The 25,725-nt window shown below is 38.3% G+C and overlaps 1 protein-coding gene across 2 annotated transcripts in view; it reads left to right on the top strand.

Annotated features, from left to right (window-relative positions):
* WAPL (WAPL cohesin release factor) overlaps positions 1–25,725 on the top strand; it is a gene marked incomplete at both ends in the record, with an annotated part of 96,812 nt that overhangs the window by 57,655 nt on the left and 13,432 nt on the right. For both annotated transcript variants that reach the window (XM_080695358.1, XM_080695357.1), the window contains 11 exons: positions 1,078–1,173; positions 3,284–3,436; positions 3,705–3,841; positions 5,432–5,543; positions 9,127–9,354; positions 13,088–13,199; positions 13,949–14,046; positions 15,780–15,856; positions 22,385–22,560; positions 23,295–23,410; positions 23,732–23,896. In XM_080695358.1, the coding sequence (XP_080551484.1) occupies positions 1,078–1,173; positions 3,284–3,436; positions 3,705–3,841; positions 5,432–5,543; positions 9,127–9,354; positions 13,088–13,199; positions 13,949–14,046; positions 15,780–15,856; positions 22,385–22,560; positions 23,295–23,410; positions 23,732–23,896 (1,470 nt within the window). The remainder of the gene's footprint in view (positions 1–1,077; positions 1,174–3,283; positions 3,437–3,704; positions 3,842–5,431; positions 5,544–9,126; positions 9,355–13,087; positions 13,200–13,948; positions 14,047–15,779; positions 15,857–22,384; positions 22,561–23,294; positions 23,411–23,731; positions 23,897–25,725) is intronic.

Raw genomic sequence — 25,725 nt, 5'->3', positions numbered from 1 at the left:
TAACCTGGACACTGGGAAGGGGTGGCGGGGGGTGGGGGGGCACCAAGCAGAGTCTGAATGTATGCCATTTTCAATATGTTCCACACTAAAAAAAAAACCCCAGAATGGATAAAGAAGACATGGCATATATGCACAATGGAGTTTTATTCAGCCTTAAAGAATAAGTAAATTATGTCATTTGCAGGAAAATAGATGGAACTGGGGAGTATTAAGTGAAAGAAGCCAGACTTATAAAGTGAAGGGTCATAGCTGGGCGTGGTGGTGCACGCTTGTAATCCCAGCATTCTGCTCGTAATCCCAGCATTCGGGAGGCTGAGACCTGGAGGATCACTGTTCACGGACAGCCTCAGCTACTTAATGAGGCCCTCTGCAACTCAGTGAGACCCGGTTTCAAAATAAAGAATAAAAAATAGGGCAGGGGATGTAGCTCAGAGGTCAAATGCCCCTGGGTTTTATCCCCAGATCTGCAAAAGAAAAAAGAAAAAAAAAAAAAAAAAGAAAGAAAGTGAAGGGTCATATGTTTTCTCTCACATGTGGAAGCTAGAGGAAAAAAGGGGGAGAGAGGTTATGAAAACAGAAGGGAAATCAGTAAAGAGGTCTAGGGAGAGAGAAGAAGTAATGCATGCGAAATGAAGTAGACCAAACTGTGCTGTGTATATAAGAATATGTCACCATGGATCCCACTATTATGTATAATTATAATGTATCAATAAAATTAATTGAAGACTGACAAATGTAGGGCATGATTGAATTGAGAAATTTTGCTAGAGAACATGTTGAATTAAATATGTGGATAACTAAATACAGGCCAGGCAAGAGATTTACTTTCTAGTGTGTTCTTCTCTTGATTGGTTATGGTTACACAGTGCCCTAATTGCCAGTTTTATGACCAACTACCACAGTGACTATGTCCATCATAGACATGGGAGTGTGATAGGAATACACCCATCTATCTTGCTCTGTCTGGGATATATATTTATACTTTCAAATTATCTTGTATGGTTTTTAATTTATTAAGTAGGACACTTTTATAATGATGTAAGATGGAAGCAATTGATCTTTTTTTCATTTCTCTAGTCGCCGACAAAAGCTGTATATAATGCTAGACATTGGAACCATCCAGACTCAGAAGAGCTACCTGGGCCACCAGTAGTAAAACCTCAGAGTGTCACCGTAAGTGAACTGTTCTTTTTTTTTTTCCTCCTTCTTTTTCTTTTTTGGCAGCACTGGGGTTGGAACCCAAGGGCATTCTACCTCTGAGCTACACCCCAGCCCTATTTTTTATTCTTTATTTTGAAACAAGGTTTCACTGAGTTGCAAGGGGCCTCACTAAGTAGTAGCTGAGGCTGTCCATTGAACCTCAGTCCTCTTGTCTCATACTCCAAATGCTGGGATTACATGCGTGTGCCACCATGCCCAGCTGTGAACTGTATTTTTTCATTTTTGGGGGTCCCCTCCATCTCTTTTGGTACTAGAGATTGAAACCAGTGGTGCTCTACCACTGAGCCACATCCTCAGCCCTTACTTTATTGTATGGTACTGGAGATTGAACCCAGGGACATTCTACCTCTGAGCTATACCCCCAGTCCTTTTCATTTTGAAATAGGGTCTTGCTGGTTTGCCGAGAGTCTTCCTACTTGCTGAGGCCGTTCTCGAATTAGCTATTTTCCTGTCTCATCCTCCCAAGTACTGGGATTATAGGCATGCGTCACCATACGTGGCTTTTGTATTTTCTTTTGAGATGGAGCCTCACTAAGTTGCTCAGGCTGGCCTCAAACTTGGAAACCTTCCTTTTTCTCCTGAGTAGCTGGGATTTCAGGTGTGCACCACTGTGCCAGGCTATTTTATATTCTTTAGTAAGTTACAAGTTTCTAATTTATTTATTTATTTATTTATTTATTTATTTATTTATTTATTTATTTATTTATTTTGGTGGTACTGGGGTTCCTGGAAGCCCTTCTTCCTCCGGGCTACACTCCCAGACCTATTTTATATTTTTGAAACAGGGTCTCTTACGCCAGCACGGCTGGCTTCGAACCTGCGTGATCCTCCTGTCTCCGCCTCCCAAGCGCGGGGATTACAAGCGTGTGCCACCACGCCCGGCCCAAGTTTCTATTTTAAACAATTACTGTCTTCATAATTTGTAAGTCTTTAGGCTTTTTTTTTTTTTTTAACAGTTTGCTTTAGTCTTCCTCATAGAAGTTTAGTAGCTTCAGTTTAATTCTTTGGAAAAGTAAGTATTATGAGTAGGATAGAACTTCTGGTGCCTAATTGGTTATAAATGAAAGCCTTAATAAATGAATTTTTTAATTCATGACTCACATTTTATAGACTTTATAATAATTAGTGTTTAAGAGCAAATCATTCCTTATTTGAAATTTGTATTGACCACTAATAGCAATGCGCTAAGTCAATCCTACATAGATTCCAAATTGGCTTTCATTGCTTAATTTGCTTTAAAAGGAGAACCTCTAACTGCATTTCAGTAATACTTTTCATTCCAAAAATACAATTTGAAAAAGTCTTACTAAATTAATTTTTTTCAAAAGGATTGTTAGTAGCATACATTAAAACTACTAGGTTAACAGTAAATGCTTAGTCATCTGGAGCTATCTCAAAGAAATGATATAACAAAAAGTTGGAAATAGAGATATTTCTTCATTGTTTTTGTTTTTGTTTTTTGGTGGTGATGCTGGGGATTGAATTCAGGGGCCTCTTGTATGTTAGGCAAGTGTTCTACCACTGAACCATGTCCTCAGCAAACACAGCGTATAGTCTCCTGTCTTAAATTGGATTATATTAAATGCCTCCTGATAGTGTAAAGTTATCATATATACTAGTAACCAACTACCATACTAATGTATACACCATGCTCTTGTTACAGCTTTTTTATTTTACCTTTAAACTACTTCAGTTTCTGTGTTTCAAGTATTCTTTTGTTATATTTTTTCTGTCCCGTCCCTAGCTGCTTATCAATGCTATTTATACATATAGTTGTGGTTCTTTATTCTTTTAATGGTCCTGGAGACAAATAACACGTTCTATTTAGAGGTTAAAAGGTTTAAAAGACCGGAGTAATTCCTGAGTGGTTCTTTTGTATGTAAAACCTACGTCTTACCTAGTAGTGCATGGAATTTAAAGTCTCTCTTAGGACCTATTAAAGGCCTCCTCCCTTTTTAAAAACTTTATGTAACTTTTTTAAAGCTAAATTTGCCAGTTAGATGAGATGTTACTATTTTTATATATTTATTTAGAACAACTAATTTAATACCTTTATTAATAGGTGAGGCTGTCTTCAAAGGAACCAAATCAAAAAGATGATGGAGTTTTTAAGGCTCCTGCACCACCACTCAAAGTGATAAAAACTGTGACAATACCTACTCAGCCCTACCAAGATATAGTCACTGCACTGAAATGCAGAAAAGAAGACAAAGAAGTAAGCAGCCACATACAGTTTTACTGCACGTGGATAGATTTTTGTATGTAACATTTAGCCTTATGTCTTGAACAAATATCAGTACACTGATAGCAACAGTTTTGAACCACAAGCTTACCTTGTCCTATCACTACCAATGTTATAAAAATATTTTTATTATCTAATGAACTGAACTATTGTTTATATAAATTTTATACAGTGAACCTCATATATTTAAATATGCCAGTTCATAGTTAAAAAAGAGGTGGGCTTGTTTTTTTTTTGGCAGCTATATACTGTTGTTCAGCACGTGAAGCACTTCAATGATGTGGTGGAATTCGGTGAAAATCAAGAGTTCACTGATGATATTGAGTACTTGTTAAGTGGCTTAAAGAGCACTCAGCCTCTAAACACACGTTGCCTTAGGTAAGATCTTATTTTTATATTACAGTTACATGCATGCTATATCTCAGTAAATTTTTTCATCTGGGTGTAGAGTATTATTAAAAAGCCAGACAATTTTGATTTTGTTGTACATAGACAGTGAAGCATTAAAGCATTAAAATGGCACCTACTTCTCCTCTTCCTCCTCCTCCTCCTCCTCCTCTCCCTCCTCCTCCTCTCCCTCTCCCTCTTCTTCCTCCTCCTCCTCCTCTTCTCCCTCCTCCTCTCCCTTTCCCTCTTCTTCCTCCTTCTCCTCCTCTTTTTTTGTACTGGAAATCAAACTCAGGGAACATTCTATCCCCAAACTACATCCCCAGCCCTATTTTTTATTTATTTTAAACAGGGTCTCACTGAATTTCAAAGGGCCTCACTAAGTAGCTGAGGCTGTCTGCAAACCGTGATCTTCCTGTCTTGGCCTCCCAAATGTTGAGATTATAAGCATGCACCACCACGCCCGGCTGGCATCTGTTTCTTCTACAGGACTTGGTTCGATACAGTGAAGGGAAAGCTGAGTGATCATAGTGTTTTCAGCATAGTATAAACTTCAGTTTCTATGTGCCTAATAAATTGGATAAGAATTTAAGCATGTTATCATTTGGATCATCTTTTCATGCTATAATGAATTGAATGTATTGATTGGTTGAATTATCTAGACAGTTGGGAATATATCTAATCAAGTATATTTATAGTTTTCATATATCAGAAGCCTTATGAAAGGTACTTTATGCTTTGAATGGAATAGTAATGTAAAGAATGTACTAAAGTTAGTAATAATTTTCTTAAAATATAGTGTGTCAAATCACATATTAGGCCCAGGGGCATTCTACCTCCAAGGTATACCTCTAGCCCTATTTTTAATTCTTATTTTGAAAAAGGGTCTCACTAAGTTGCAGAGGGCTTCACTAAGTAGCTGAGGCTGTCCTTGTACACTGATCCTCCAGTCTCAGCCTCCCAAATTCTGGGATTACTCCTGGCAACATCAATATATTTTTAATTTGGTTTTGCCCATGGTTTCTAAGAACTCCTCCCCCCCTCCCCCCCTCCCCCCCTCCCCCAGTGCTAGGCATTGAACTTAGGGCCTCTAGCGTGTTATGCAAACATTCCACCACTATTGAGCCATATGACAAGCCATTTGCCCATCCCTGCTCATGCCTCTCTCTCCCCTCCCTCCATCTGTCTCCCCCCCCTCTTTTTTTTGCAGTATTGGGGATGGAACCCAGGGGCACTCTACCTCTGAGCTACACTCCCAGCCCTATTTTTTTATTCTTTAATTTGAAACTGGGTCTCACTGAGTTAGCAAAGGGCCTAAGTAGCTGAGGCTGGGTCTCACTGAGTTAGCAAAGGGCCTAAGTAGCTGAGGCTGGCCACGAACTGCAATCCGCCTGTTTCAGTCTCCTAAATGCTGGAATTTCAAGCGTGTGCCGCCACATCCAGCTCTGCTCATGGTTTCCATATTGGGATCTGTATTTGGCCCCTCTGTCTCCTCCTTATTTGCATTTTTGGTATTATGTGAACAAAAACTAATGTACTTGCTATATTCAGTTTTCCTGAACATTGTTAATTTTTTTCTAGTGTTATTAGCTTGGCTACTAAATGTGCCATGCCCAGTTTCCGAATGCACCTGAGAGCACATGGAATGGTTGCAATGGTCTTTAAAACCTTGGATGACTCCCAACACCATCAGGTATTTTAAACTTTCTAAGATTGAGAACTTTATTGAAATACTGGTCTATTTGTCAAAACTATACCTCATTGAATATTCATATAAATATATTTTAATTAAAGATTGTGTTCATTTTATTTTCTGAATATGTAGAGCATAATGCCATAACATTTTGCTTAATAATTTGATTATTTTCTCATGACAACATCTTTTTGTTTTCTTAACCTGTCAATTTATACTATTGAAATTTACTCATTTATCATAGCTAATATCCATACTGGACACTTATTTATGTAAGCATGATTTTCTCTATTCAAAAAGCACTATGAAGAATCTTTTTTGGTGGTACTGGGGGTAGAACCCAGAGGCTTTCTACCTCCGGGCTATACTCCCAGACCCATTTTATATTTTATTTGGAAATGGTCTCACTAAGTTGCTGAGAGCCCCGCTAAGTAGCTGAGGCTGGCTTCGAACCTGTGCGATCCTCCTGTCTCAGCCTCCCAAGCGCGGGGATTAGAAACATGCGCCACCACACCTGGCTGAAGAATCTTTTAATACTGTTTGGTATTAATAGCATGAGAAGGGAAGGTTCTGAAATATAGCCTTAATTTTTTGCAATTTAGTGATGTATCTCACTGGGGTACAAGATGGTACAGGCATACATGCACACATCACTCATTTAGCCCTTCCCCACTTCCCACTCTGTTCCCTTCCTACTTTCTCTTCTCATGTTTTGCTTAATGATTGGCTTTGATATGCTTGTGAATGTGCTTTAGGGAATTTTCCTCTTTCCTCTTTCCATCCTACTCAGGTATGTTGCCTTATTTGTGTTCATCTATGGTTTCTCCTTCTTTGTCTAGAGCTCCTCCTATGACCCATTTTCTCCCTAGCTTCTGCATATTAAGGAGAATATCTGATTTTTTACTTTTTGTGACTGACTAATCTCACTTAGCATATTTTCTGTTTCTATTTCCTTGCAAATGACAAAATTTTCTTCTTTATGGCTGAGTAAAATTCCATTGTGTACATATCCCATAGTTTTGTAATCCATTCATCTGTGGATGGGTATGTTGGCTGGTTCCTTACTTTGGTGATTGTGAATTGTACAGTATAGCCCTAATATTTAAGCATTTTGTCCAGTGTTTTATCTGGAAGATCTTAGACTGCGTTGTAAAAATGAATAAAATTTTAACTTTCATTGTCTTTTTTTCTTTTAATAATAAAGCGTATTTAATGAAATTCACTTTTAACATTGACAAAGGTTAGAAAAAAGCCAGGTGTATTGGTGCACACTTGTAATCCCAGTATTTGGGAGACTGAGACAGGAGGATTGCGGTTCGCGGACAGCCTCAGCTACTTAGGCTCTTTGCAACTCAGTGTAACCCTGTTTTTTGAAAAATAGAAAGACTAAAAATAATAGGGCTGGGGGTATAGCCCGGAGGTATAATGCCTCTGGGTTCCATCCCCGGTACTGCCTCCCCCCAAAAAAAGAGAATAAAAATGGGCCTGGAAGTATAGCTCTGAGTTAGAATGCCCCAGGGTTCCATCCCTAGTACCGCAATAATAATAATAATAATAATAATAATAATAATAATAATAATAATAATAATAAATAAAAATAATCTTTATTGTCAATCACTATCAATAGCGAATTTTTTTTCTTTTTGTGGGGAGTACTGGAGGTTGAACCCAGGTGCATTCTACCTTTGAGCTACACACCTAGTTTTTTTGTGTGTGTTTTTTTTTTACAGTACTAGAGATGGAACCCAGGGTATCATATTCCACGCTACACCCCAGCCCTATTTTTTTTTTTTTCTTCTTCTTCTTTTTGAAACAGGATCTCACTGAGTTGCGAAGGGCCTTGCTAAGTGGCTGAGGCTATCCACAAATCTCAATCCTCTGGTCTCAGCCTCCCGAATGCTGGGATTGCAAGCATACGCCACCATACCCAGCTTGCATTTTGTTTTGGAATAGGGTCTCACTAGTTTGCTGAAAGTCTCCCTACATTGTTGAGACTGAATCTTTGATCCTCCTGTCTCAGCCTCCCAAGTACTGTAGGATTATAGGCATATACCACCACATCCAGCTCAATTATTGGTATTATTATATTTTTATTTGAGGAAACTATGTTCTAAATATGGATTGGATGACACAGTATTGAAACCAAAAGCAATAATGTACTCAACACTAAAGGAGCATAAGTTTGATACCATATTTTAGGAAATAAAGAATAATAAGGGAGAAGAGATGAAGACTAAGTAGGTTGCTTTGAGCCTGGGAGCAGTGGTGCACACTTGTAATCCTACTACTTGGGAGGCAGATCACAGGTTCACAGCCAGTCTTAGCAACTTAGCAAGGCCTGCTAAAATTTAGTGATACCCTGTTTCAAAACAAAAAATAAAAAGGGGTGGGGTTGTAGTTCAGAGCTAGAATGCCCTTGGGTTCGTTCATTCAATCTCTCTCCCTCTCCCCCTCCCTCCCTCACACACACACACATGAAGTAGTTTGCTTTGTTACACAGATGTGTGGATTAAAACAATACTGTGTTGTTGGTTTTTGTGTGTGTGTGTGTGTGTGTGTGTGTGTGTGTGTGTGTGTGTGTGTTACTGAGAGTGGAACCCAGGGCTTTTCTACCTCTGGGCTCTACTCCCAGACATATTTTAAACTTTATTTGGAAACAGGGTCTCATTAAATTGCTGAGAGCCTCACTAAGTAGCAGAGGCTGGCTTTGAACCTGTGTGATTCTCCTGTCTTAGCCTCCCAAGTGCTGGGATTACAAGCCTTTGCCACCATTCCCTGCTCTGTTTTTTAATTTATTTTTTATTTTTTATTTTTTTGCTGATCTGGGGATGGAACCCAGGGGCATTTGACCTCCTGGCTACACCCCTGCCCTATATTTTTATTCTTTATTTTGAAACTGGGTTGCAAAGGGCCTCACTAAGTAGCTGAGGCTGTCTGTGAACCATGATCCTCCGCTCAGGTCTCAGCCTCCCAAATGCTGAGATTACAAGCATGTGCCACCACGCCCGGCTCCATGCCCAGCTCTTACTATTGTGTTTTCTCAGGGTCAGTGTATTTTGTGGCCTTTACTGTGGCATTCTAGTTTCTAAAAATAACTTGCTTATGTAAACTTTTATTCTAGTTTGGGGACATTCACATTCACTTAAGGAAGGTCTGTAGAAAGGAAATTTAAGAAACAGTTCTTTATTCATTTAATAAGTTATGTTTTGAGCCAGATGTCATGGTGCATGCCTATAATTCCAGTACTTGGGAGGCTGAGACAGGAGGATCTAAGGTTCAAGGATAGCCTTGGCAAGTGTCAAGAACTCTCATCACCCTAGTGAGACATTGTTTTCAAATAAATAAAATTGGGCTGGGGTTTGTAGCTCAAAGGTTGAATGCCTCTGGGTTCAATCCCCAGTATCACCATAATATAAAGAAAGATGTTTTCCTACAATATTTAGGGAGATCACTGAGTCATGCATCTTAAAATTTCTGACACAGCAATGTGAGGTGTAGGAATTTGGACTTGTAAACAAATGTGAATAACAATCTTATATCTTGGTGGTTGCTTATGTGAACTTTTTTCCCCCATCTGTTGAAGAACCTGTCCCTCTGCACAGCTGCACTCATGTACATACTGAGTAGAGATCGTTTAAACATGGATCTTGATAGAGCTAGCCTAGATCTAATGATTCGACTTTTGGAGCTGGAACAAGATGCTTCATCAGCTAAGCTACTGAATGAAAAAGACATGAACAAAATTAAAGAAAAGATCCGAAGACTCTGTGAAACTGTACACAATAAGCATCTTGATCTAGAAAATATAACGGTAAGTTCTTGCTTTCCTTATGAAATGGCACAGTGGCAGCGTGACTTTGAACAGATATCTAACCTGTTAGATATGATTGCCCTAGTTTATAACCTGGCAAGTTTTTCTAAGGTTTAGCTCTAAGCATAATTCTATTCCCTTTCTGAAATCCCTAAACTAGCTTATCTGTATTTAGGTTTTTTTGGGCAGGGGGTTGGTTTTTGCTAGTAAATAGCTGTAAATTTCCTGTTACATTTTGCCAGATCCTTTTCTTTTGATTTTTTTTCTTCCCTCTCTCCCTCTACTTTTAGATGATTAGCAGTGCTTATTTTCTGTGGATTTTACCAGTAAAAATTCAGAGGGTTTTACAAGGGCATTTTCAGTGAGCAAGTATTTATATATTCTAAAGTATGTCAGGGTGTCTGCCCAACTGCTTCAAGGGACCTGAAACATCTCCAAAGGTTCAGAAAGAAGATTGCTAGGCATGTGCCTTTCCTAAAACAATGTCTCTAATAGGGTCAGGGCCAGTAGCCATTCTTATGTTAAAGAAAGCTCTCCCATGTTTAAGTTGGCTGTGCTGCTTTTACTTGAATCCATTTCTACTTTCTTCTTTATTTGTAGAAACAATAACATTTCATCTGGGCATGGTAGTGCATACACTTGGATTACCCTGTACTTGAAAGCTGGGCATGGTAGTGCACACACAGGGATTACCCTGTACTTGAAAGGCTGAGATGGTAGGATTGCAGGTCCGCAGCCAGCCTCAGCAACTTAGTGAGACCCTGTTTCAAAAATAATCAAATAGGGATGAGAGTATAGCTCAGAGGTAGAATGCTCCTGGGTTTAATCAGTACCACACAAAATAATAATAATCTAATGATTATTAGGCCCATTATGATTTGGGGGGAAAATAAGATTGTTATATAAACAGTTTAGTTTATATATAACCAAGTTTTCAAATTTAAAACATGTTTTTTATTGCAAACTTAACTCAAAACTGCAGCATTTGCCACAAAAATTTACAGAATGTTTTGTGCCAATCAGGGATCACTTGGGAATGTTGCTCTAGTAAGGTTGAGTAGTAATTGATCCTGGTAAATGTTAAGGGTGGGCAGGAGGAGAGCAAGCTAACTTTTTTTGGGGGGGGGGCAGTACTGGGGATAAAAAAAAATAGGGCTGGGGGTGTAGCTCAGAAGTAGATAGCCCCTGGGTTCAACCCCCAGTTCCACACAAAGAAAGTGACTTTAATATATAATTCAAATAACTTGAGCCGTGGTGTGGTGGCGGCACGTTTGTAAGGCGCTTGGGAGGCAGACAGGAGGATTGCGCACTTTCGAAGCCAGCCACGCTGGCTTAAGAGACCCTGTTTCCAAATAAAAAAGTATAAAATAGGTCTGAGAGTGTAGCCCAGAGGTAGAAGGGTTTCCAGGAACCCCAGTACCAAATAACTTGAGATCTAACTGTTGCAGAGTTGTATTCTTGGCTTTGGGGGAGGAGGTATCGGGGATTGAACCCAGCAGCATTCTACTTGCAGTCTACACCTGTAACCTTTTGTGTTTTTTTTTTAAACAAGGTTGTGTTAGGTTGCTGAGGCTGTCCTTGATCCTCCTGTCTTGGCCTCCCAAGTACTGGGATTATAGGATTATGCGGCTTGCAGAATAATATTCTAATTAGTGAGTTGGTTGTAGAGGAATATTTCAGTTTTCAGATAAAATGCTTTTAATAATAGGAAATTTTAAATATTAGTTTGTAATATACTGAATCTAGCCTAAAATATCAAAAAATCCTTTTCATGCTAGTAAAAATAGTAAAACTCTTTTTTTCACATAGAAACTTGGAGGACTTTTTACCTTTTTTGTGTGGTACTGGAGATTGATCTCAGAAGCATTCTACTCTCGAGCAACACCCTCAGCCCAATTTTTATTATTATTATTATTATTATTATTATTATTATTATTATTTCTTATTGGAAACAGGGTTTCACTAGGTTGATGAGAGTCTCACTACTTGCTGAGTAGTGAGAGTCTCACTACTTGCTAAGGCTGTCCTCAAACTTGTGTTCCTCTTGTCTCAGCCTTCCAAGTACTAGGATTACAAGTTTGGCACTGGGGATCAAACCCAGGGCTCTGCGCTTGTAAAGCGAGTGCTTTGCCACTGAGCTACATCACAATCCCCCTTTTTTCTTAAACAATGAATGCCTCATTAGGCTTTAGCTTCACTTTTATGACTTATGAACTGATATACTTGAACCAAATTAAATTTAGTCATTATACTATTTTTTGAGGGACTTAGAATGAGAATTGGGCACAATTGAATCTTTTTTTATAGTATTAGATTCTAGTTTTATATTTGTCACCTTGAACAACTTTACTTTTATAAAATGCAAATTAATATTCTATGTATCTCTAAATTTGTAATACTGATATTTTCACTGGTCAGATCTGTTTTTTCTATTTATAAATATTTAAATTATATTCAGTTCCATATATAATATAGGCCAGGATGTAAATTTGCATCTTTTGAAGGGCAGAAACTCTGGAAAGGAAACCAGGTCTTTTCAGTCTTTGCTAATTAAAGCATTTCTTCTGTTATGCTGAAGTTCCTTTATTACATCAAGAACCAGATTGTCATTTGTTGGGAAGTAGCTATGAGCTTTAAAAAAGAAAAACAAAGTCAAATGAAGAGGGAAAAAAAAAAAAACCCTTAACCTGCTTATAAATGTGACTCTTTTGTACTTTCTTTAGTCCTGGTCCTAAAACAGTACTTATTTTTACAGTATACTTTGTTATGGTGGCCACATGAGGAGTACCCAAGCTGTTAACCCTACAGTGTAAAGATTAAGACTGCTTAGTCTTCTACAGGGCAGCACTTAAATAAATGGAGGATTTATAGTCAGAATAGATAAGATACAAAACAGTAAGAAAATACAAAGAACCTTTTAGGAAAATAAGAAAATGATGAAAAGGGGACTTAAAGTAGGAGAAGTATGGTTAACTCATAAGAATGTGGGAAAATGATCAAGTTTACTTTAGTCATACAAATACAAACCAAAGTAGTAAGTTGCCATTTTGTACCCTCAAGCTGTTTAAAGTTTTTGAACTTCACAGTAACTGGCTGCTCCACATTTTCCTTCTGGGAGTATTATTTGCTACATGCTTATGGTAAATTAATCTAATATATTGATTTACAGCCAAAAAATATATTTTTTGATTAAGAAATTTCACACTCTATAGATGAAACATTGTCACTATATGTTGAACTGACAAAAATAGACTACTTTGAATAAGTATTTTATTTTATTTTATTTTATTTTATTTTATTTTATTTTTGGTGATACTGGGGGTGGAACCCAAAGGCTTTCTACCTCTGGGCTATGCTCCCAGACATATTTTATATTTTATTTGGAAACAGGGTTTCACTAAGTTGCTGAGAGCCTCACTAAGCAGCTGAGGCTAGCTTCAAACCCGTGCGATCCTCCTGTCTCAGCCTTCCAAGTGAGGGGATTACAAGCGTGCGCCACCATGCCCGGCTTTGAATAAGTTTTTTAATAAAAATAAGCCATGTATTTAACACACACACACACACACACACACACACACACACACACACACACATACACACACCCCTTAAAACTATGCTGGTAGTGTGGAGTAATTTTTTGTTTGTTTGTTTGAAGGAAGAACAATCTCTAAAATTGCTGCCTCAGAATTATTGCTAAGAATCAATATTCACTAATGGTGCTTTTGATTTTCAGACTGGGCACTTAGCTATGGAGACATTGCTGTCCCTTACCTCTAAACGAGCAGGAGACTGGTTTAAAGAAGAACTTCGGCTATTGGGTGGTCTGGATCATATTGTAGATAAAGGTATGGATATGCACATGTATACTGTTTTTATGTATTATTTGAAGCCTGAAGAAAATATTTATATACTTCAGAATATAATTTTGCTATTCTAAAAGGTCTGTTCTTTTAGTAGCATCTTGCAAAGTTTTTTTTTTTTTTTTTTTGGTGGTAGTGGTACTAGAGATCCTGGAAACCTTTCTACCTCTGGGCTACACTCCCAGACCTATCTTATATTTTTTTATTTGGAAACAGGGTCTCTTAAGCCAGCGCGGCTGGCTTCGAACCTGCAGGATCCTCCTGTCTCTGCTTCCCAAGCGCGGGGATTACAAGCGTGCTCTACCACGCCTGGCCTGCAAAGTCTCTTTCAAAGTAGGAACCATCAATACCTTATTGGGGGTGGGCTGTGGAAATACTGAGTATCATACATTTCAAAATCTCATACTGTCACACCGGGTATGGTGGTGCACGCTTGTAATCCCCGCACTTGGGAGGCAGAGACAGGAGGATTGTGCAGGTTTGATGCCAGCCTTGCTGGCTTAAAAAGATCCTGTTTCCAAATAAAAATATAAAATAGGTCTGGGAGTATAGCCCAAAGAAGGGTTCCATCCCTAGTACCACCACACACACAAAAAATATCTCATACTGTCAAGCATAGAATAATGTTCAGAAAAGTTCCAGCATGTTCGTAGCATGTGTACAGATTAATGTTACTGAAGGGATAAGTATTCTAACGATAAGAAATATTAACATGTCCATTTCTTTTTGTCTAGTAAAAGAATGTGTGGATCATCTAAGTAGAGATGAGGATGAAGAGAAACTAGTAGCCTCGTTATGGGGAGCAGAGAGATGTTTACGAGTTTTAGAAAGTGTAAGTATGGATAACTATTTCAGGAAAACTTTTTTTTTTTTTTTTCGGTACTGGGATTCCTGGAAGCCCTTCTACTTCTGGGCTACACTCCTAGACCTTTTTAAAATACTTTTTATTTGGAAACAGGGTCTCTTAAGCCAGCAAGGCTGGCTTCGAACTGGCGCGATCCTCCTGTCTCCACCTCCCAAGCGCAGGGATTACAAGCGTGCGCCACCACACCCGGCTGGGAAAACTTTTTGATGCCCCCTATCCCCTCTACTGGAGATTAAATCCAGGGCCTCACACAAGCTAGGCAAGCACTCTACCACTAAGCTACATCCATAGAAGCTGGGGAAAGGAAATCATGTCTTTTCAGTCTTTGCTAATTAAAGCATTTCTTCTGTTATGCTAAAGTTCCTTTATTTTAGTTTATTTTTGAGACAATATCTGGCGAAGTTGCCCACACTGGCCTTGAACTTTCAGTCCCTCCTATCTCAGTCTCCCAAGTAGCTGGGGTTACTGGTGTACACCACTTTGCCTGTGTATTACTCAGTCTGAATTACAGCTGTGTTTGTTTGTACCTGCTGGAAAGTTTACATGTCCCTAGAGTTTCATCTTTGTTAATCTAAATTAAAATAGCACACATTCTTTGATAACTAATTACTGATGAATAATTAAATAAGCAGTTTATTATTTTAAGAATACATATATTGTAGCTGGGTGTGGTGGCTCATGCTTGTAATCCCAGCATTTGGGAGGCTGAAACAGGAGGATCATGGTTCACGGATGGCCTCAGCTACTTAGTGAGGCCCTTTGCAACTCAGTGAGACCCTATCATAATAAAGAATAAAAATTAGGGCTAGGGGCCAGATGTGGTGGTGCTCGCTTATAATCCCCGCGCTTGGGAGGCGGAGACAGGAGGATCTTGCAGGTTCGAAGCCAGCTGTGCTGGCTTAAGAGACACTGTTTCCAAATAAAAAATATAAAATAGATCTGGGAGTGTAGCCCTGAGGTAGAAGGGTTTCCAGGAACCCCAGTACCACCAAGAAAATAAGGGGGGTAGTGGGGGTATAGCTCAGAGGTAGAATGTCCCTGGGTTCCACCCCCAGTGTGTGTGTATGTGTGTGTGTGTATGTCTCTCTCTCTCTCTCTCTCTCTCTCTCTCTCTCTCTCTAACACACACACACACAGAATTTTACTACAGTGAATTTTTGGATTCATAATTATTCATTAGATTAACTAGGTATTCATAAAAAATATCTACAGGAGCTCCTGATACAGATGAAACTGGAGTGCTTCGGGTATATTAGATAACAAGACTTTTTTTCCCCCTCTCAGAACTTTATGAGGTGGAATTTGAGCAACAAAAAACCCAACAGACATTTTTTTCTTGTAAATATTCTAAATCCACTTGTGAACTTTATAAAGTATTTGTTTTATAAAATTGTTTAAGACTTCTGATATTCACAGTGCTTGGCATTTTTATTACAGTGAATCAGCGTAGTGAAAAAATACATTGATTATTAGTGAGCAGTTATGACAGCATTATCTTCATTTCATAATACACCAATAGCACTGTTTTAAATCTGAAACTTTTGGGTTATAGATTTGTTGTTTTTTAGATGACAAGGAATGTGACAAGGACTATTTCTTCTTTATTTGTGTTTCTTTTGGGCCACTAGGTAGAGTTTGGTATTATTTGAATAAATGAAAGTTATGGATTGCCACAGTTATTTCATATTCTTCCTTTTTAGGTAACAGTGCATAATCCGGAGAATCAAAGCTACTTGATAGCATATAAAGATTCACAACTCATTATTTCATCAGCTAAGTACGTTTTTCTAAAATCTTGCATATGATTTGTTTAAAACACTTGGATTGGGCATAAAGGAATTAAAGTCATATTACCTTTCTCCAGAAAATGCTGTCTCTTGAACTCTTTGAATCAGAGTACATTGTAGAACAAAAGTTAGGAGTATAGATCCAGGAGCCCAAAATGTCTGGGTGTGGATTTCAGCTTTTAAACTTCAAATGTATAACCTTAGACAAGTCACTTAATTGCTTCAGGTTCTTTACATGGTAGGTAATAATTGTGTCTAACCACCAGGGTGGTTGCTACAGTAAAATGAGTTGATTTCTTTATTTATATATAATATCTTTTTTTTAAAATGTATATAATGTATGTATAAAATGTGCATATATAAAGTAGGTTTTAAAATTATGTCAGCATGTCTTTTTATATTATGAAAGACCTAGAACAGTGTTTATCATATAGTAAACACTAAGTGTTAGCCCTTAATTTTATTGTAGGTAGACTTACCTAGGTTTTTTTTTCAGTACTGGGAGTGGAAACCAGGGGCATTCTACCTCTGAGCTAAACCCAAGCCTTATTTTTTATTCTTTATTTTGAAACAGGGTCTCACTAAGTACCTGAGGCTGGCTTAAGAACCTGCCTTCCTCCTAAGTACTGGAATTTCAAGCATTTACCACCACACCCAGCTTGCTGCCCTTCATTTGTACCTATTTTCCCAGATACCCCACCACCACCACCCCGCGGTACTAGGGATGGAACCCAGGGGGCATTCTACCTTTGAGCTACATCTCCAGCCCTATTTTTTTATTCTTTATTTTGAAACAGGGTCTCACCGAGTTGCATAAGGGCCTCACTAAGTAGCTGAGGCTGTCCATGAACCGTGATCCTCCGGTCTCAGCCTCCCAAATGCTGGGAATACAAGCATGTTTCATCACGCCTGGCTCACCTCAGATATCTTTATGAACCTTCCCTCATTCCACCCCACCCAACCTTCAACACAATTAGGCTAATGCTGTCACCTCAGTATATATATGTCTCTAGTCTATGTTCTTTATCTTATTACTGCAGCCTTTTCTTGATATTTCTGTCCTAGTTTTTGATATCTCTGCCCTATTTCTCTGCCCTTTAGCCTAGCCGACACAATACCACAGGGAGTTAACTTTCTCCAGATCTCTGCTTTGAAAATACAATTTAAAATTCTAGGTCTCTGTGATTCCGTATTGTCCCTGGATATATGTCCAATTTTCTAATCAAAGGAAGGCCCGCTATAGTCTGATTCCAATTTGTCTATGTTTTAAACACTTTTATTTGGGAGAATTTCAAACTTAGACAAAAAATTGCATAATAACCTTACTGGATATATTATTTAGTTTGAACAATTACCAGTAATGGCCAGTCTTATTTCCCTCTGTAACCTCATCCATTTCTAATCCTATACTATTTTGAAGCAAATCTAAATGTCTTACCACCTCTGTCTCCTTTTTTTGGTTTTGCTTTTATAAATTTTATATTAAACTTAGTGCACTTAACACATGCCTTTCAGTCATTTGTTGCCCTTTGTTACCTTCCCTTGCCAAGGAGAATTTTTGTGAATTAAATCTGTTTTTTTTTTTTTTTTTTCTTATGGTACTGGGGATTGAACCCAGGGCCATTCTTTCTCTAAGCTTATACCCCTATCCTTTTTTTAGTTTTTGTTTGAAACAGGTTCTCAGTAGGTTGTTGAAAGTCTAGGTTGATAAGCCTGATCTCAAATCTGCTATTCTCCTTCTCAGTCCCCCCAGGTACTAGGATTATAGGTATGCCACCACCATGCCTGGCCTATTTTATTTTTAAATTTTTTTTTACTTACAAGTAAAAATTACATATATTGTTTCTGATTTTAAAAGGTCTGTTTTGTACTTTATAATCTCTGACAAGTACCTTGTAAAAAGTACCTTGTAAAAAGGACTTTGACAGATTTTAGCTCCTTTGTTGGGATTAGGAAATTTGGGCCCAGATGTTTTAGAAGTGGCAGCAGAGATATTTCAGAAAGAGCATTTTTAACTTTTTATAGAACTGATAGTTGCAGGGATGTCATATTAAAAGATTCAGTAATATACACAAACTTTCTTACCTTCAAAGCCACAGTTTAGCTCAGTACTACTTAAGAAAATTGAGCCAGGCGTGGTGGCGCACCCTTGTAATCCCCGCACTCGGGAGGTGGAGACAGGAGGATCGCGCTGGTTCGAAGCCAGCCTTGCTGGCTTAAGAGACCCTGTTTCCAAATAAAAATATAAAATAGGTATGGGAGTGTAGCCCGGAAGTAGAAGGGTTTCCAGGAACCCCAGTACCACCAAAAAAGAAAAAAAAAAAAAGAGAGAGAGAAAGTTGAATTACTAGTAACAACAGAGTGATTCTTCATCAGAAGAAAAAATTATTTTAAGCTATACATCATAAGGAACATTTCCCTAACCAAAGGATTGGAAAGTATTAGGAACCTCATAAAATTTCCTTAGTATGTTTCAAAGAACAGGAGTAGATTAAAAGGTGGCAACATTTTCTTTAAGGGTTTTATGTGATATATAATACACAATCTGCTGACAGATCTTTTTTGGACTTAGGAAAATTGATGAATTTGATTTAATGAGAATCTTCAGAAATACTAGACCTGTCTAAAGGTTTAATTTTCTTATTTTCTTATTTTATTTGGGTAGAATCTTTTTTTTATTTTTATTTTTTATTGGTGCACTGTATTCATACATCATAGTGGGATACAAACTTTTGTAGACATACATGCACACATCGCCCAGTCAGCCCCCACCCGATCCCCACCCCATTCTCTCCCCATCCCTCCTTCCCATGCTTGGCTTAGTGGTTGACATCTAGTATTATAGCAATTTATCCAAAATTAAAAATGATAATTTCACCTAACAGTTTCATTTGTCTGATACCAAGCTTTTGATGACTTAAAGATAACATTTCAATATGTTTTTTTGCTTTCTTTCTTACCAGAGAATATTTTCTTCTATTTTTTTTAGGTGAAACTATCATATATTTATATATTTATTTTTCAGAAAAAAAAATCTATCCTAATATGGAATATGGACTCTAGATACCTAAAACAATCTTGAAAAAGAACAAAGCTAGAAGATATATATTTTCTGATTTCAAACCATATAAAGCTACAATAATTGAAACAGTGTAGTACTGTTCTAAAGGCAGATATATAAACCATTGGAGTTATATAAAAGACTAGAGCTAAATTCTTCCCTATATTGTCAAGTTATTTTTGACAAGGTTTCCACGAACATTTGGTGGGGGAAATAATAATCTTTTAACTAAATATTGTTGAAAAATAATACTTACATGGAAAAGAATAACATTGGACCCTTACCTAATCCTATATACAAATATTAACTCAAAATATATAAAAGACCTAAATATAAATCTTAAGACTATAAACTTTTAGAAGAAACTCTGGGTCATAAAACCTCACAACATTGAAATTGGCAGTGATTTCTTGGATATGATTTCAATGGCACAGGCAACAGAAGAGTATACAAACTCCCTAAAAAATAAAAAAATATTGTATATCCAAAGACAATGTAAACAGAGTTAAAAGTTACTAATAGAATTGGATAAAATATTTCCAAATGTTATATCTGAAGGTATATTAATATTCCAACTAAAAATCCTAAAAATTAACAACAATAAAGGCAAACAATACCATTTAGAGATAGGTAAAAGACTAACATAAATAATGAATCTCCACAGATAACCAATCTTAGTTGTCTGTTGGATGGAAACTCTTGTTTCTCTGGTTCTGGTGTGTGTTACCTAATTCTTCTTTGTAGTTAATCTCTTTGAGTATTTTCTCTAGTGCTGGTTTTGAAGACATAAATTCCTCCAGTTTCTGTTTGTCATGGAAGCTTCTTATTTTTCCATCTAATTTGATAGAAAGTTTTGCTGGGTAGGAAATTTTTGGCTGGAAGTTGTTTTCTTTCAGAGTTGGGAATATGTTACTCCAAGCCCTTCTGGCTCTCATGACTTGGTTTGGGAAGTCTGGAGTGATTCTAATTGGTTTGCCTCTGAATGTCACTTGGCCCTTTGTTTTTGTTGCCTTTAAGATTCTCTGCTTGGCTTCCACATTGGTCATTTTGACAATTATGTGGCGTGGGGATCCTCTTCTCTGATCCTGTCTAAAGGGAGTTCTATAAGTTTCCTGGACCTGTGTATCAACCTCTTGCTCTATGTTTGGAAATTTTTCTGCTATTACTTCTTTGAAGAGATTGTTGATCCCTTTGGTTTCACTTTCTTTTCCCTCCTCTATTCCAATTATTCTTAGGCTAGCTCTCTTAAAATGGGCCCATATTTCTTCAATATCAGATTCCTGCTGTTGGATATTTTTTTCTAGATTAGAAACTATGTGTTAATTTTTGGAATGATCATCTTCTAAGAGCGAGATTCTGTTCTCCATGTGGTCTAATCAGTTCATGCTTTGAATTGAGGCCTTTACTTCATTAATTGCATCCTTTATCTCTTTTTGGCTCTCTCTGAATTCTTTTTGAAGCACCTCTATTATTTCTAAAGTTATTTTCCTGATTTGATCTTCTAGAAATCTCTGATTTTCAGTTTTATCGGGTTCTCATGTTGTGGGGTTGTGGGCATTCATTGCTCCAGTGTTATATTCCTCTTTCCCATGATTTTGGAAGTTTGTGCCTTCTCTGGGTTCTTCCCTTGGGTCACTATGACTTAAGGTGCTCTGGATCTCGAGTCTGTAGTATCTCTGACCCCACTACTTCTTTACTGGGTTGTATCACAAAGTCTCCGACCCAGGGAGTCGATAGAGGCTGCTTTAGACTATGGGGGGTGCCAGGTTGCACGTTCTTCTATGGTGTGATATCTCTGTCACTGCCACTACCCCACTGGGTCAAGTCCCAGGGAGTACAGTACTGGGATTTCTCCTCTGTGGCCCGCAATTTGACTCACTGTTCTTGAGTACGCAGATGTAGCTGTACTGGACTCGGTGAATTCACTGCTGCTGCCGCCGGTGGCAATATGGCGCCGCTGTTACGCCCTCGGCCATGAGCTGGCGTATTTTTTCTTCTCTGGTTTTGAGTTCTACTCTGAGTCCCTGCAACGTGTGCTAAGCTCAGCCACTGGGAGCTTTAGATGCTCCCTGCGCCGAAAGATCCCGCCTGGCTGTTCTGCATCGGCTCACCTCAGCTTGCTGTAGCCGTCTGGTGAATTCGCCGCTGCCGCCGGCAGTATGGCACTGCTGTTGCGTCCTCGGGTGTGAGGCCGGTGTATCTCCTCTGTGGCTCTGAGCTCTCTTCTCAGTCTGCTTTCTCTCTGGAGCCTGGTGATTTTTTGTTTCTCTGGTGATGGTGTTTTCTGGCTATGAAAGGCGCTGATTTTGTGGTAATGGAGATTGGTTGTTAGCAGGGCTCTTAAGCCCCGCTTTTCTCGGTCGCCATCTTCCCGGAAGTTCATTATTTGGGTAGAATCTTGACAGTCCTTGGGTTGGTATATACTATTGTATGGCTGCCTGGACACATGTCGGTTTGAACAATTTCAAGTTAAAAAGTTAATGAATTGCTCTAATGAATATACCAAGTATTTAATACCCATCTTTACTCATTTATTCTGTAAAATTAATATATATAGCATTCTCTATCTGTTAAGAGCTTGTTTTCTAAATGAAAAATAGCTAAATGAGATTCAGAAGTGTGTGCTCAGCATTACCTCTTAAAATTTTGTTCTATTTGGATCTGGGTAATGATCTGGATTTTGTGTTGAGAAGATCTGTAAAATAACAGGGTAATTCAACTGGGCATGGTGGCCCACGCTTGTAATCCCAGCATTTGGGAGGCTAAGACAGGAGGATCCCAGTTCGCGGACAACCTCAGCTACTTAGTGAGGCCCTCTGCCACTCAGTGAGACCCGATTTCAAAAGTTAAAACTTCTCCCATGAGTTATTGCTTTTTTTTTTTTTTTCCTCTTTTGGGTTTTTTGGTTAGTTTTTTTGAGGTAGGGTCTCATGGACTAAAGCAATCCTGCCTCAGCCTTCACAGCTTCCCTCATAGCCGGAACTTTTGGCTAGTGCTACTGTGCCTGGCATACCATGAATTTTTAGTTCTGTAGATAAACTTTTTTTTTTTTTTTTTTGGTGGTACTGGGGTTCCTGGAAGCCCTTCTACCTCCGAGCTACACTCCCAGACCTATTTTTACATTTTTATTTGGAAACAGGGTCTCCTAAGCCAGCGAGCGTGGCTAGCTTCGAACCTGCGCGATCCTCCTGTCTCTGCCTCCCAAGCGCGGGGATTACAAGCGTGCGCCACCACGCCTGGCTAGTTCTGTAGATAAACTTTTGAATCATTAAGTTTTTCCAAAAGAAAATGAAGTGTAAAACCTGTGATATAAGGCATACTTAGTACGTGTTGACTAGTTAAGACATTATAACTTCCAGAATGGGGGGGAAATCTGACAACTTTTAAGCCCAAGTTAATAAAAATTTGTTGTATAATTTTTATTTACTTAATAATGTATGTATTATTTTCTCCTCAGAGCATTACAGCATTGTGAAGAACTGATTCAGCAGTATAACCGTGCTGAGAATAGCATATGTGTAGCAGATAGTAAGCCTCTGCCTCCCCAGAATGTCACTAACCATGTGGGCAAAGCAGTGGAGGACTGCATGAGGGCCATAATTGGGGTGTTGCTCAATTTAACTAATGATAATGGTAAGTAATATTTTCTGATTTGAAAGATTGTATAGTATTCATAAAAACAAATTATTCTCTTTTGTTTCTTCTTTTCCTGATTTCTTTTCCTGGTTTTCAAAACGTTTTATATTATAATTGACTACTCCAGTAGAACTACTTCTAGAACCAGCTTAGTATGTTGCCCTAGAAATAACCAACAGCGTTTTTTGTTTGTTTTGATGGTACTGGAAATTGAACCCAGGGGCATTCTCTCTCTGAGCTCTACCCCCCGTCCTATTTTTTATTCTTTATTTTGAAACAGGTTCTCACTAAGTTGTGGAGAGCCTCACTAAGTAAGTAGCTGAGGCTGGCCTTGAAATCTACGATCCTTTTGTCTCAGCTTCCCAAGTACTAGAATTACAAGCGTGCATCACCACAAAAAGTAAATGGCTGTGCAATTCTCATTATCCATTTTAAGCCAAATGTAGTGGTGCACACTTATAGTTGGGAGGCTGAGAAAGGAGGATTGCAGGTTTGAGTATTGCCTTAGCAAGTTAGTGAGACTCATTAACCTAGCAAGACCCTGTTTCAAAATAAAAATAAAATAATACTGGGGGTATAGCTTGGATGTAGAATGCCTCTGGGTTCAAACCCAGTCCCACAAACATAACAAACAAAAAAATCAATTAGTAATTTTCCATTTTAATAAATATGGTTTTTAGTGTTATCAGAAAGAATCAGTAATACTTTTCCATTTCTATTTCTTACTTTAGAATGGGGCAGCACCAAAACAGGTGAACAGGATGGCCTCATAGGCACAGCTATGAACTGTGTGCTTCAGGTCCCAAAGTACCTACCTCAGGAGCAGAGATTTGATATTCGAGTGCTGGTGAGTGAAAAAATTGTATAAGTGCTTTATTTAAGTTATGGATTGTTTAGTAATTTTAAGTCATTTTGGTAAATTTCTTATGAATGTCCTTAAATATTTTCCTTTTCTTACAGAAGCCCCTTTGTAACAGTAAAAAAGCATAAGACTGAAATTGGTGATTGAAACCTATAAAGAAATAATTCTTTAGGAATATTAGTATTTTGGGTTTTGACCCTTTTGTAGATAGAAAAACAGCAATTAGGTTTTTAGTTAAATGATAATTATGTGTGTTGTATTTTAACTTTTCATGTATGGTAATATGCATCTTTTAAATTTTTGTAGGGTTTGGGTCTACTGATAAATCTCGTGGAGTACAGTGCTCGGAATCGGCACTGTCTGGTCAACATGGAAACATCCTGTTCCTTTGATTCTTCCTTCTGTAGTGGAGAAGGAGATGATAGTTTAAGGATAGCTGGACAAGTTCATGCCGTTCAGGCTTTAGTGCAGGTGAGCAGTGACTTCAAAACAAATTGACACCTACTGTTTTGTTTCATTTGCCTAATATATAGTTATAGCCATTTCCCTCCCTCCCTTTATTCTTTCCTGTTTTTTTTTCTTTGCTTAGAATTCTTCAAGCATTTTTTTGCTAGTGTGAGGAGGGTTACAATGTCTTTTAGACCTGACCACTTTTTAAATATGCATAGTTAGAAGAATGAAATGATTTTGTTTATTTGTGGCACTAGGTATACAACCCAGGGGCCTTCTGTCTCTGAGCTACAACCAGCCCTGTAATCCCAGTACTTGAGGGCTTAACTGAATTGCTGTGGCTGGCTGCTACCTATGATTCTCCTTTCTCAGCCTCTCAAATACTGGGTTACAGGCATATACCACCATCCCTGGCTGAAACTTTCTTTTAAGTGAAAAAAGGTTTTTTACCCATAGTTCTGGGGATTGAAACCAGAGGAATTCTACCACTGATCAATACCCTCAGCCCTTTTTATTTTGAAACAGTGTCTTGCTGCTTTACCACACTCTGGTCTCAAATATGCAGTCTTTCTGTCTCAGCCTCCCAAGTACTGAGATTACAAGCATGTACCACCATGCCTGGCTTGATATACTTTTTGATTGTTTTGTGGCCCTTTGGCATACTTTTGTTACAGAGATTATAGAAATAAATCTTAGGCCATATTTTTCCATAGTATGGTAATTTTCTGACTTAGGAATTGTTATATAGCAGAGTATGTACATTATATAATACTCAATCTGCCTGCAACACCAACCACATGTTTTTCTTCCTTTGATTTATATTTCTCCCCCAAATTATTTGAGCCTTTCTTTCTTCATATTCTTACCAACATTTATCAGGACAGTTTTAAAAAACATTGCCAGTTCAGTTGGTTTCTTAGATGCCTTTTGCAGATGGCATTAAGTGGCATTTTTCACATATTCAGTAACAATAATCGACCATTCTTCAAAATTATTGGTACCCAGGTAACCTCTTGTAATTCCAGTACTGGGAGGCTGAGACAAGAGGATCACAGTTTTGAGGTCAGCAAGACCCTGTTCCAAAATAGAGAGGGATAGGGTTATAGGTCACAGGTTAGAACCCACCCACCCCAAAGAGCATTTGTTGCATAACCATCTGCATTTACTGAATTAGAAACAAAAAGTTGAGCCAAGTGTGGTGGCACATGCTTATAATCCATGCATTTGGGAATCTGAGACAGGAGGATCGCGCTTCACGGACAGCATCAGCTACTGAGGCCCTTTGTAAATAAGTGAGACCCTGTTTTAAAATAAAGAATAAGCTGGTGTGGTGGCGCATGCTTGTAATGTCAGCATTTGGAGGCTGAGACAGGAGAATTGCACAGGTTCAAAGCCAGCCCCAGGTACTTAACCCTTTGCAACTCAGTGAGACCCTGTTTCAAAATAAAGAAAAAAAAATAGGGCTGTGAGTGTCACTCAGTCTTAGATTGCCCCTGGGTTCCATCCCCAGTACCTCTAAATAAGTAATAAATAAATTAAAAGTAGGGCTGGGGGTATGGCGGTAGAATGCTCCTGGGTTCCATCCCCAGTACTGCAAAAAAAAAATAAAAAAAGTTTAAAAAAATTACATTAGCCACTAGAGTAATGGCATAATCACATGGTATGTAGAATCTTTATGATTCTTCTATACATTTGGAGAGAATTAAAGAAGTCATTTGACCTCTTCGTATTATGAAGAATGTAGTCTTGGCATTCCATACTCCCCAAGAGGGTCTCAGATTCTTGGACCATTTCTGGGAATTGCTTTATTTTCCCAAGGGTGTTATCTTAGTACCTACTGTTTGAGCACC

The sequence above is a fragment of the Muscardinus avellanarius genome (assembly GCF_963383645.1).
Source record: "Muscardinus avellanarius genome assembly, chromosome: 4".
Classification (NCBI taxonomy): domain Eukaryota; kingdom Metazoa; phylum Chordata; class Mammalia; order Rodentia; family Gliridae; genus Muscardinus; species Muscardinus avellanarius.
Note: the sequence above shows the minus strand (reverse complement) of the source record. Positions and strands in the feature narration are given on the sequence as shown.